Source organism: Labeo rohita, unplaced genomic scaffold (assembly GCF_022985175.1).
Source record: "Labeo rohita strain BAU-BD-2019 unplaced genomic scaffold, IGBB_LRoh.1.0 scaffold_414, whole genome shotgun sequence".
NCBI lineage: Eukaryota > Metazoa > Chordata > Actinopteri > Cypriniformes > Cyprinidae > Labeo > Labeo rohita.
In genome coordinates this window covers 8,371-22,540 of record NW_026129332.1, presented here as the reverse complement: position 1 = coordinate 22,540, position 14,170 = coordinate 8,371, and the positions used below count along the sequence as shown (strand labels likewise).

The following is a 14,170-nucleotide window of genomic DNA, read 5'->3' as shown; positions in this document are numbered from 1 at the left end:
GATATTACACAAGTAAATCTCTATTAATGACCAATCACGTTTCAAATAATGTTTTTTTCTGGCTTTTCTGGCCATAGTAAATGTGTTTTGTAGACACAGACTTACAACAGCCAGAAAACAAAAGTTATGAATTGAAGGGTCAAGAGCCCAACTAAAGCAAACATTGATCGCCTTAATGGTAAGTTCAGACTAAACAAATTCAACATCTGAACCTCTGTTCTGAATAAGTACTTTAGACAAACTGATTAGTAATAAGTGAAGGTGGTGAAGCTGTTTGTGTTGTTTAATCATCCTCTGCTGAGATCTTGAGAGATTTAATGTGTTTTATTTCAGTTGATTTCATCTAAGGCTGTGACTGTAAGTCAGTTGTAGTTGTGTTTCTCTTCTCTTTTTTTTTCTGTTTCTCTTTCCTTCTGTAATTCTGCTTGTTAACATTCTCATTAAGTTCAACTCTGCTTCAGTGTTACTTTAACACTCTCTATTGTGGGACCAAATACACTGTGATCAGTGTTAATCCCTGAAGATTCTCCAAATAACGTCACCCAACTCTTCACAGAGCTCCACAGCATGAACATCACCCACCCACGAAATGGAACTAAAAAGAACACATATAACACACCAGATCATTAGATCATTTTATACTTCCGGTGGCGCTGCTCTGCGGGCGACACGGACGCACTCAGTCGTTCTGCTGTTTGTTCGTTTGTTTGTTTGTATCGGGAGAGTGACTGGATGGCAGCGTATGTCTTGCTGCTTTTTTTGCTGGCAATGGCCCTGCCGCTGGCGCTTCTGTGTGAACTTCTCTCTACCAGCAAGATCAGTGGGGCTGGGGCTATAGTCTACTCGAGGGATGTGCTTTTGTCGTTGTGACGGTGTGGAGATGCAGGCGATCTTTCCCGATCGTCTATCGAAAGTTTGCCAGAGGTTGTGAGAATTCGGTGTCTGCGGCGACCGCGGAGGAGAGGCCGGCGAGGAGGGGTGCGGCAGCGGTTGAGGAGGAGAGGCAGTCGACCCCCATTGCCATCCATGATCCTAAGTAACGTGAGGTCGCTAAGGAATAAAATGGACGAACTCTGAGTTTTATCAAGAGGATGTTTCGAGTATCATGAGTCTTGCATTATGCTTTTTACTGAGACTTGGTTACATCCAGAGGTCCCCGATGGTTTAATTGAAATAGAGGGGTTCTCACACATTCGCTCCGATAGGAGTGTGACGTCAGGAAAAAGTAAAGGGGGTGGTCTTTGCTTGTATGTAAATGAAAAGTGGTGCAGACAGCACACTGTTCGGGAGAAAATCTGCAGCTCTGATGTAGAACTGTTATGTGTAAGTCTCAGGCTATTCGACTTACCCCGTGAGTTTGGTAACATTCTTATCTGTTCTGTTTATGTACCCCCCAATGGCAACGCCTTACGGGCTGCGACACAGGTGGCAGACTGTGTTCATGAACAATTACAACGTACCCCAAATGCCCCTATTTTTAATTTGGGAGACTTCAATCATTGTGACTTAAATATTGCTTTGCCGGGTTTTGAACAGTATATTAACTGTTACACCAGGAAAAATCTGATTTTAGATAAATGCTATGGTAATTTAAAACATGCTTATACAGCCATAGCTAAACCACCCCTGTCTAATTCTGATCACAATACTGTTCATCTAATCCCTACTTACAAGATTGCCCTCAAGAGCTCTAAACCTCTGGTTAAATCTATTAATGTATGGTCAGAAGAAAGCATAGAAATGCTGAAAGGTTGTTTTCTATGCACGAACTGGGATCTATTCTCTGGGGAATCAAGCCTGGACAATGCCACAGAAGTCATTACAGATTACATCAAATACTGTGTTGATATGGTGATTCCTAAAAAGAAAGTCAAAATCTATCCTAATAATAAACCCTTTGTCACAAAGGAGTTGAAGGACTGTATTAAAAAGAAACATCAAGCATTTAAGAACAAGGATCACTTACAACTCAAAACTGTACAAAAGGAGTTAAACCAGAGGCTAAACGAGGCAAAAGAACATCATAGGGGACTGATAGAGAAAAACTTTCATACGATGAACTCTAAAAAACTATGGGACTCTATGAAAACAGCAACTAATATGAAATCAACGGAGAAGTCTTTGCATGTTACAGATGAACTGGCTAAAGCAAATGAGTTGAACTATTTCTATAAGAGATTTGATAATAATGATTTCTCTGCTGAATGTAATATGATGCTAGATAGTATGGTTATTGATGATGCTGACAGGTTGAAGATTGACCTTAAATCCATCAACAAGGTTTTTAAGCAAGTTAATGTAACTAAGGCCACAGGTCCAGATGGCATTTCTCCTTTTTTATTAAGAACTTGCGCAGATGAACTGACATCAGCTTGGTGCCCTATTTTCCAGAGGTCATTATACTCTCACACTGTACCAGCTTTATGGAAGAAGGCGATTATCACTCCTGTTCCTAAAAAATCTTGTCCACAGGAGAATAATGATTTTAGACCTATTGCCTTGACCTCTGTTGTAATGAAGTGCATGGAAAAGCTCATTATGAGCCAATTAATAAAGGAAGTAGGTTCACAGTTGGATCCCTACCAGTTTGCCTATAAACATCAGAGAGGCACTGATGATGCAATCAACAGTTTAGTGCACCTAGTGACTAAACATCTTGAGAATCCTATGGTATATGCTAGACTGTTGTTTGTAGACTTTAGTTCAGCCTTTAATACCTTACAGCCTCATATTCTCTTGAAAACAATGCAGCGGATGAACGTCAATCCCTCTATTATTAAGTGGCTCCATTCATTTCTGACCAGTCGTAGTCAGCAAGTCAGGGTGAATAAGACGTTGTCTGAATCTACGACTATTAGCACTGGTGCCCCACAGGGGTGTGTCAGTTCTCCAGTCCTGTTTACATTATATACTAACCAATGTACATGCAGTACTGGTAATAATTATATGATTACGTTTTCTGATGACACAGCTATTTTAGGTCTCATATCCAGAACATCAGATGTTGCTATTTATAAAGATGAGGTCCAGAATTTTGTCCAGTGGTGTGATACACATTTTCTTAGCATCAATACAAAGAAAACAGTGGAGATTATTTTTGACCCCAAATCCATTGGAGATCACTTACCATTGGTCATCAGTGGTCAGAATATAGGCCAGGTAGATTCTTATAAATTTCTGGCCATTCACATTGATAATAAATTGAGATGGAGTGCTCAGGTGGAAAATGTCTGTATTAGGGTCCAACAGCGACTGTATTTTCTTCGTAGGTTGAGGGTTTTTGGTGTTAACCAGACGGTGTTGCTTCTCTTTTATCACACTGTAATCGAGAGCATTCTCCGATATGGTATTTCAGCCTGGTTTGGCAATCTTAGTGTACATCTAAAGGCCAAAATTGTAAAACTGTAATCAGACAGGCTCAAAAAATTGTCTCAGATCCCACTCATGTCCTCAACTCTGAGTACCAATTACAGGTCCTTTTCAAAAAATTAGCATATTGTGATAAAGTTCATTATTTTCTGTAATGTACTGATAAACATTAAACTTTCATATATTTTAGATTCATTACACACAACTGAAGTAGTTTTAAGCCTTTTATTGTTTTAATATTGATGATTTTGGCATACAGCTCATGAAAACCTAAAATTCCTATCTCAAAAAATTAGCATATCATGAAAAGGTTCTCTAAACGAGCTATTAACCTAATCATCTGAATCAACTAATTAACTCTAAACACCTGCAAAAGATTCCTGAGGCTTTTAAAAACTCCCAGCCTGGTTCATTACTCAAAACCGCAGTCATGGGTAAGACTGCCGACCTGACTGCTGTCCAGAAGGCCATCATTGACACCCTCAAGCAAGAGGGTAAGACACAGAAAGAAATTTCTGAACGAATAGGCTGTTCCCAGAGTGCTGTATCAAGGCACCTCAGTGGGAAGTCTGTGGGAAGGAAAAAGTGTGGCAAAAAAACGCTGCACAATGAGAAGAGGTGACCGGACCCTGAGGAAGATTGTGGAGAAGGACCGATTCCAGACCTTGGGGGACCTGCGGAAACAGTGGACTGAGTCTGGAGTAGAAACATCCAGAGCCACCGTGTACAGGCGTGTGCAGGAAATGGGCTACAGGTGCCGCATTCCCCAGGTCAAGCCACTTTTGAACCAGAAACAGCGGCAGAAGCGCCTGACCTGGGCTACAGAGAAGCAGCACTGGACTGTTGCTCAGTGGTCCAAAGTACTTTTTTCGGATGAAAGCAAATTTTGCATGTCATTCGGAAATCAAGGTGCCAGAGTCTGGAGGAAGACTGGGGAGAGGGAAATGCCAAAATGCCTGAAGTCCAGTGTCAAGTACCCACAGTCAGTGATGGTCTGGGGTGCCATGTCAGCTGCGGTCAATGCAGCTAGCTATCAGGAGATTTAGGAGCACTCCATGCTTCCATCTGCTGAAAAGCTTTATGGAGATGAAGATTTCATTTTTCAGCACGACCTGGCACCTGCTCACAGTGCTAAAACCACTGGTAAATGGTTTACTGACCATGGTATTACTGTGCTCAATTGGCCTGCCAACTCTCCTGACCTGAACCCCATAGAGAATCTGTGGGATATTGTGAAGAGAAAGTTGAGAGACGCAAGACCCAACACTCTGGATGAGCTTAAGGCCGCTATCGAAGCATCCTGGGCCTCCATAACACCTCAGCAGTCCCACAGGCTGATTGCCTCCATGCCACGCCGCATTGAAGCAGTCATTTCTGCAAAAGGATTCCCGACCAATTATTGAGTGCATAACTGAACATAATTATTTGAAGGTTGACTTTTTTTGTATTAAAAACACTTTTCTTTTATTGGTCGGATGAAATATGCTAATTTTTTGAGATAGGAATTTTGGGTTTTCATGAGCTGTATGCCAAAATCATCAATATTAAAAAAATAAAAGGCTTGAAACTACTTCAGCTGTGTGTAATGAATCTAAAATATATGAAAGTCTAATGTTTATCAGTACATTACAGAAAATAATGAACTTTATCACAATATGCTAATTTTTTGAAAAGGACCTGTATTATCTTCGGGAAGGTGGTTCAGAGTTCCTCAGTGTAGACCTAACCATTTTAAGCAATCATTTGTCCCACTGTCCATTAAACTATTAAATGATAAGTTAGCCAGAGGTCAACAACACTAATTATTATTATTATTATTATTATTTTTTATTTTTTTATTATTTTTTTTTTTTTTTGAATAAAGGTGTGTTGATAATGGGTAGGGTGTAATTTAGTTGCTCACTATATATAGTGAGGTTAGTGATGGGCCACTGTATGTATGTATCACATGAATGTAATATGTTATTTGTATGAAACGGCAGATTATAATGTTCTGTGTGTGTCCAATACGAATTTCCTTCGGGACAATACATTTTATCTTATCTTATCTTATCTTATTTTGCAGAGCAATTTTAACACCTCTTCTTAACTTAAATATAGAACACAATAAGGAAATATGATATTTAAATTATTTATTTGTGCTTATAGTTAACACATTAATAAATGATTGCCTTAAGTATTTGCTATTATTGTTTAGTCATTACTGGTGAACAATGCAAATAGATTTTTTATTTATTTTTTTTTTTTTTTAAAGCTGAGGTGTAGCCTACCAAACAATCTGTCAAAATATGACAAACTGCTTTCATATGGACTTACATAGAACATAAATGTAGCACATAAGTTATGAGGATTGTCTTTATGGTGTTTTTCTAGTGTTTGACCACCTTTCTAGAAATTTGCCAAAAATGAGCAGTAGTTTCCTTTCCTGGATATTACTGTGGGCTGTTTAACATTTCTATAACACCAAAAAGGGGAACATTTTTCAGAAAACAGTGAAGCCGGTTTAAACTAAATAGTGAAAGATAATCCCAAACCTATAAGCAGTGACAGACAATGTTACATTAAAGCGTAATATTTAAATTGATTTCCAGGGCCATTGTTTTTTTTTGTTTTGTTTTTTTTTTTTTTTTTTTTTTCCTTATAAATGATATTGAATCATTTACTCATTTAAGAGCTAAACATCGCTATGTTGATCGTGAGATGCAAATGTTCTGCTGTGACTCTGTTTGGACTGCAAAAGACTCAATATTGACAATATTTTGTGTAAACTATTGGATACTTCATCTAATATTAGCTAATCTATGCTTAATTTTTTACCTTTATTTATTAATTCAATAATGATATACCACAGATAGCAACTCAAAGTATATTGTTTATTATAGATTTTTTAGTTAATGATTTATAAATCGAAGTTATTAAAAAGTGTTACTGGATAAAACACCAAACTCCTCTCATTTTACTAGCAGAATCCAAGAATAAGCAGGTAAAACATGCATGATGACAATTACATAATCAATTGGGAAATGATCAATACAAAGCATACATGTTCTTAAAATAAATCCAAGTATAAAAGATGCAAACCTGGTATGAAGATGTCCACACTATGAGCTCATCTGACTCCACAATCACACTGAGCCTTTTGCAACTCTTGTTTAACTACTCAGAGCAAGATAAACATTTTCCAAATGTAAGAATGACAGTCAAATTTTTTAATTTTTGAAATGAACTTTTCCCTGTTTAATGACTAGAGTCACTGTTTATCGACTGCTGTGTTGAACTGAACACGTCCGGTGTGTGATATAATCCATTATAATCACAGATCTGTCAATCACAGTTCAGCGTGAGCTCAAAGTTGATTCTGTCTACACTGCACAAATATCTTATTCGCATTGTCACATTGTGTTAGTTGTGATGAAAGCGTTACAAATCATGTTACAATGGTGAGATTGTTACATTCATTCAGTCAACAGAGACGACTGTGTTTAGCTGCACTGCAACCTTTAATGACATTCAGTAGATGGAAATATAATGCTGTAAACACTTTTCATCATTGGTTCATCTCAGCAGCAGAAACAGAAGAAACAGACGTTTTCAAAAAAAGGTCCACATGTAAAACTTATTTCATATGCAAAGATGTTTCCTAATGTCAGCAGTGAACTGTTACACTGAAGTCTTACAGGAGACCCGTCTCTTTAAACAGTGTTTAAATCAGAGAACTAAAATCACAGTAGAAAATGGCCTTTTCTCTACATTTTGACACTAACATAAGTGCACCTCAGGAAACATTAAAACATAATAAACAAATGCAGTTCATGAGCCTTTAAGGATACAGTGACAGAGACTTAAAACTATATGTATTTTTCCAGATGTACATTTGATGACACATATTTGATCAAAATGCATATTTTAGTCTAAATTTCTGCACTTATTTATCTGTTGGACTCTGTCTGTTTGACATCATAATTGAGTGTGAACATAATTGAGTAATTATTGTGTACATATTATCTCATGAATACCTACAGAGGAATGATAGTGCTCATTTACAACACAAATAAAATAATGATCCACAACAATAAACGTGCAGCAGACAAATGATCAGACACTATCAGTGAATAATGTTAAATCTGTGTTACATTTATAATGTAATGATCTTTAAGCCTAGACATATTTAAAGATTTCAACAAAAAAACAACATTTGAGAACAAATAAAGTGGGAGATACAGAGAGAAAATATTTGTGAGCTCAAGATAATGTTAAATCACATTTTTATATTCAGATTTGACACAGAACATTGAACCTAAAATTAGGGAAGAAAATTGTCTTTTATTTCAGAGTTATGATCGATTTTGATTTAAAAATGAATGAATCCTCAAGAAAACGTTATTAAAAAAATGTCTACTTTGCCCTTTTGCAAGTTTGTCTCCAAACAGAAGATTTTAATTTTTTACCAGAGATACTAATTAGCCCTAAGAAAACTATCTTTCCATAAATCAAATATCATGATAATTAATTATTTTTTAATCTCATAATATGGTTCAGGGGCATTTCTAGGATTTTAAAACATTCGGGGCTGGTGCCAAAACATCAGGGGCTAGTGGTAGTGGGTGGGAGCTCACATCATGCTCACATAAGATTTTGTTAGACAAAAGTGATTGAACCTGGATCCTTTTAGGTGGGTCCGGGGCCATTAAACCGGGGGGTTAAAGACCTTGTCACACTATTAACAATAGTAAATAGTAATCACTGCGAATAGCAAACATATCAAAGTATTATAACAAAATTATAACATTACAAAAATATGTTAGACAAATAAAATAATTCATTTGAAAATGCATTTATAACTGTAACAAATATATAGTTGCATACAAAAATGGGGCCCTATTTTTTTTCCCCCAAATTCCTTTTTATTTTTTTATTTTTTTTTCAAATTCTGTTTTCTGTTTTCATTTTTCTGGTCTTCTTTTTAATGGTTAAATTTAATTTTATTAATCATGTGTAATTAATTAAAACCATGAGTTATACATATGTGTGTGTGTGTGTGTGTGTGTATGTGTGCACCTGGTATTCATCACGTTATGGGGACCAAATGTCCCCACAAGGATAGTAATACCAGTAAATTTTGACCTTGTGGGGACATTTGTGAGGTCCCCATGAGGAAACAGGCTTATAAATCATACAGAATGAGTTTTTTTGAGAAAGTAAAAGTGTGCACAGTCTCCTGTGAGGGCTAGGTTTAGGTGTAGGGTAGGTGTAGGGCGATAGAAAATACGGTTTGTACAGTATAAAAACCATTACGCCTATGGAATGTTCCCATAAAACATGTAAACCCAACATGTGTGTGTGTGTGTGTGTGTGTGTGTGTGCACCTGGTATTCATCACGTTATGGGGACCAAATGTCCCCACAAGGATAGTAATACCAGTAAATTTTGACCTTGTGGGGACATTTGTGAGGTCCCCATGAGGAAACAGGCTTATAAATCATACAGAATGAGTTTTTTTGAGAAAGTAAAAGTGTGCACAGTCTCCTGTGAGGGCTAGGTTTAGGTGTAGGGTAGGTGTAGGGCGATAGAAAATACGGTTTGTACAGTATAAAAACCATTACGCCTATGGAATGTTCCCATAAAACATGTAAACCCAACATGTGTGTGTGTGTGTGTGTGTGTGTGCACCTGGTATTCATCACGTTATGGGGACCAAATGTCCCCACAAGGATAGTAATACCAGTAAATTTTGACCTTGTGGGGACATTTGTGAGGTCCCCATGAGGAAACAGGCTTATAAATCATACAGAATGAGTTTTTTTGAGAAAGTAAAAGTGTGCACAGTCTCCTGTGAGGGCTAGGTTTAGGTGTAGGGTAGGTGTAGGGCGATAGAAAATACGGTTTGTACAGTATAAAAACCATTACGCCTATGGAATGTCCCCATAAAACATGTAAACCCAACATGTGTGTGTGTGTGTGTGTGTGAGTGAGTGAGTGACTAAATGTTAAGGTGACCAGATTTCTGAAATGAAAACCAGGAACATTTCCTAGTTCAGTGGGAAAAATATCACTGAAATCTCATTTGTGATTATCTGTAATTTCAAAAACAGGCACAATATATTTTGTAGCCTATATGATTTTGTTTTTTAATTGTTGTGGGTTCCATATATTAGTTAATAATTACAGTGATGTTTGAGAATCAGACTTACCCTAGTTTTTAATATAATTCACCAAACATCACACTATATTAGTATTAATATAATATTAGTAATAAAAAATATTAGTAACTACTGCAAATAGCAAACATATCAAAACAATATTATAACACAATTATGGCTTTACAAAAACACATTAAAATAAAACAATAAATATGAGAACATGAGAAAACTGTATTTAACAAATGTTTAATATTTTCTAACTGTATTTAACATTTTCAGAAACTGTGAGTACAGTAATTACAACTCTACAAAGTGTATGTTTGCTTTTGGAATTTTCTGTTCCTATTCAGGTTTATTATTTTGCATGTTAGGCTCATTTTGACAAAGTATGTGCTTTCTACAAATCTAATTGTGCAAGACTCGTTTATTTTATTTTATATATACAGTCATGGTCAGAATTGTTGGTATCCTTGTTAAATATGATCAAAAAAGGTTGTGAAAATCTTTAATTAAATAATATAATATATTAAATATCTAATAAAACACAATTACCCTTAGAAATTCTTGAGTAAAATATTTCAAAAGTATATTTTGATTTATATTTCCATTTTTTGGCACACCAGCATGACAGAACATGAAATTATCCAGGATTGTAAATGTGAGGTAATACAAAGGCCAAATTCCCTTAACCCTCTATGGGACGTTACAAATACAATATAATGTAATATGTTAATTAAAAGGGCCGGCCTTAAGGTAGTCAATGATATGCTGTTTTTAAGCCACATGACATTTGAATGTTCCTCCAAACACTTTTTTCCACTGTCACCCCAACATGGAGGACACCTGTTGAAGTGCTCCAGAAATTGCTCTGTAAACCTAATTTCTGAATGTCTCTTCTCAAGGGAGATTTTTGTGCATCATCTTTGGTTAGTAAATTACATATTTTTATTCAGAAATCAATATTATCTAACATAGTTTTTCTGTAAAATGAGAAAATATCAACGTTGCCACATCGCAACGCTGTACCACAGTGGAATTGAAGTAATGTATTTCCCCATTGGGATTTTTTATAGATAGTAACAACAATAATTTGATTGTAATTATTTATTTATTTGAAGTGTTTATTGTAGTATATGTGTATTTATGTATAAATAAGGAAATTATTTAGTCTTTGCAAAAAACTAATACAACAATATTTTACAGAAAGTGTAATAGGAAGAGTGACGAGTTTCCTCTTCCATGTGATGACAATGAGGATGAGTTTGTTTTAACCTGTATAGTTAGTATGTTACTACTTTAAAACCAATAACGACATCTCTTTTGACGATAATTGCGTTTTGCTCTCGTCCAGGTTCTTCATGGCTAAAGTACAAAGTAGCGGCGCGACCAAATAATCACTAATAGCTCACAGCACCTCTGCTGCTGAAAATAATCACAATCACACGATTACCAGCTGCTGATATCGGTCGAGCTTTAACAGTGAATTTGCAGGTTGTTTTGAATGTGCTGTAAAACGGGGACATTTACGGGGACAGATCCAGTCAGGACAGGACAACAAAAACCGGGACTGTCCCCGGAAACCCGGGACGTCTGGTCACCCTACTGAATGTGAGATATATTGAGATACACAGCCCTACTAGCAACCACCCCATGTAGCCTAGCAACAGCACAGCAACACCCTAGCAACCACCTTGTGTACCTTGACAACAACATAGCAACAGCCTAGCCACAACCACAAGTACCGTAACAACCATATAGCGATACACTAGCAACCACCCAAATTGTGTTATCAACCACACAGCAAGTATCATAGCAACCATGTAGCAACAGCCTAGCAACCACCCTCAGTACCTTAGCAACTGCATAGCATCCACCCAAGTACCCTGGCAACTGCATAGCAACAGTCTAGTAACCACTTCCAGTACCTTAGCGACTGCATAGCAACCACCCAAGTACCCTGGCAACTGCATAGTAACAGTCTAGTAACCACTTCCAGTACCTTAGCAACTGCATAGCAACCACTCTCAGTACCTTAGCAACTGCATAGCAACCACCCAAGTACCCTGGCAACTGCATAGCAACAGTCTAGTAACCACTTCCAGTACCTTAGCAACTGCATAGCAACCACCTCCAGTACCTAGGCAACAGCCTAGCAACTGCCCTCAGTATCTTAGCAACTGCATAGCAACAGTTTGTTGACTGACTGACTGTGTGTGTGTTTAATGTGTGTGTGTGTGTGTGTGTGTGTGCACCTGGTATTCATCACGTTATGGGGACCAAATGTCCCCACAAGGATAGTAATACCAGTAAATTTTGACCTTGTGGGGACATTTGTGAGGTCCCCATGAGGAAACAGGCTTATAAATCATGCACAATGAGTTTTTTTGAGAAAGTAATAGTGTGCACAGTCTCCTGTGAGGGCTAGGTTTAGGTGTAGGGTAGGTGTAGGGCGATAGAAAATACGGTTTGTACAGTATAAAAACCATTACGCCTATGGAATGTCCCCATAAAACATGTAAACACAACATGTGTGTGTGTGTGTGTGTGTGTGTGTGTGTGCGTGTGTGTGTTTTCTAGTGTGGATCATGGAGGAGAGTTCATGATCACATCAGGACTCCACAAATGTAAGTCCACAAACAGACACACAGTTTTGTTGTTTAGTTGTTGTAAATGTGTCTCTTGTAATGTGTGTTCTTGTGTTCAGATGCCTGTGATCTCACACTGGATACAAACACAGCAAACAAACAACTCATTCTGTCTGATGAGAACAGAAAGGCGACACGTGTGAATGAACAACAGTCATATTCTGATCATCCAGACAGATTCGATTATTATCCTCAGGTTCTGTGTGTTGAGAGTCTGACTGGACGCTGTTACTGGGAGACTGAATGGAGTGGAGATTATGTTTATATATCAGTGTCATATAAAGAAATCGAGAGGAAAGGAGGGAGTGATGACTGTTTGTTTGGATATAATGTGAACTCCTGGAGTCTTGAATGCTCTGATCACACATTCATTGCCCATCACAATCATAATGACACTGCTATATCTGCTGGTTCATGGTTCAGTAATAGAGTAGGAGTGTATGTGGACGTGTCTGGTGGCACTCTGTCCTTCTACAGCGTCTCTGACACACACAAACTCACACACATACACACATTCACACACACATTCACTCAACCACTACACGCTGGATGTTACCTTTATCCAAACTCTTCGTTGTCTCTGTGTGACATTAAACACACACAGACATTAGTGGACACAGTGTGAGTGTAATGATGTGAAAGTGTTGCTGTTGTTGTGTGTGTTTTAATCACAGGCTTCAGGAAGTTCAATATCAGACACACAAGACAGTTTCCTGTTTCAGATCATCAGGATGAAGATGTTTCTCCAGTCAGAGACACTTTCTGTGTTTCTGTCAGTCAAACACAAATCACACACTCAAACACACAAATAAAATCACATGTCATATTTACACTGTTGTGTCATATTAAAATATTGTTTATGCAAATGAGCGTCAGACTGTGTTTGTATTTGTTTTCACTCCTTCACAGTCAAAAATGATGAGCTTTAAAAAAAAACTTTTTTCTTTTTATTGGCAAAAGTAATGTTTTTGTTCTATAATATTTTTCAATTACTATTTACAATTTTAATACAATTTTATGATACTATGAAATACACTTGAAATACAACTTTATTTTGTTTTGTTTTTTAGGACAATTAATGTAATATATTTTTGTTCAATAATGTTTTTTGATTATTATTTTGCATTTTGAGCTGATTTTATGGTAGTATTACATTTTTATACAATTTTAATGAGCTATTTTTCCAGTAAATTTAAACTTTCAGCCTCTTCTTTTTGGGTCACACTTGAAATACAACATTTTTTATTTCTTTAGGAAAATTAATGTAATATATTTTTGTTTAATAATGTTTTTTGATTATTATTTTGCATTTTGAGCTGATTTTATGGTAGTATTACATTTTTTAAAACTAGATCAGTTTTATTATAATAAATGAATCAGTTCATTCAACACTTCAAGCACTGATGCAGTGTCTCTCTGTGTCTCTTCAGGGGTTCACAGATGTCCTGAACCAGCAGCAGTAACAGCACTATTTAGGAGGTAAAAGGGTGATTGTGTTTCTGTAACAGGACAAATAACTGTTTACAAGCATCTGATGAGCTGATGAGTTTATGGAAATGACACTTGTTCATGTGAATCAATCATTGCTCTCATTGTTATATGGAGATGAGAGACATGAAGAACAACACATTTGAGCACAAGTGAACTCACAGATGCCATAAGAGATGACTTCATTATCATAATTCATTACTTTATCTTTGCACATTATTCACAAAGAGTGTAAACCAGAGTTGAAAAGTGGATATTTTGGGTCATTTCGCTGAAATTATTGACTCCTAAATGGCGCCATCTGCTGGAAAAGATGAATAAGAGCAACACAGAAACACAAAGACCAGTAGTTCACACAAAACTGATCTTTCTGTCATTACCAATCATATGTTTAATTACAAGAACATGATTATATTGGTAGAAATTGTCTGTTTATTTGAATGCATAAAAACAGCTTTTATTTATTTTTACAATAGCCTTATGGAATTCTGTGTTGTGTATTTTTCTGGTTATCAGATGAAGGTATAA

At 36.7% G+C, this 14,170-nt stretch overlaps 1 protein-coding gene across 1 annotated transcript in view; it reads left to right on the top strand.

The window, feature by feature from the left end:
- Nucleotides 1–13,118, top strand: part of LOC127160652 (stonustoxin subunit beta) — a 34,405-nt gene extending 21,287 nt beyond the window's left edge. The window contains exons 6-7 of the mRNA XM_051103310.1: nt 12,087–12,133; nt 12,214–13,118. Coding sequence (XP_050959267.1) covers nt 12,087–12,133; nt 12,214–12,779 — 613 coding nt within the window. The 3' untranslated portion in view covers nt 12,780–13,118. The remainder of the gene's footprint in view (nt 1–12,086; nt 12,134–12,213) is intronic.
- The last annotated feature ends 1,052 nt before the right edge of the window (nt 13,119–14,170 follow it).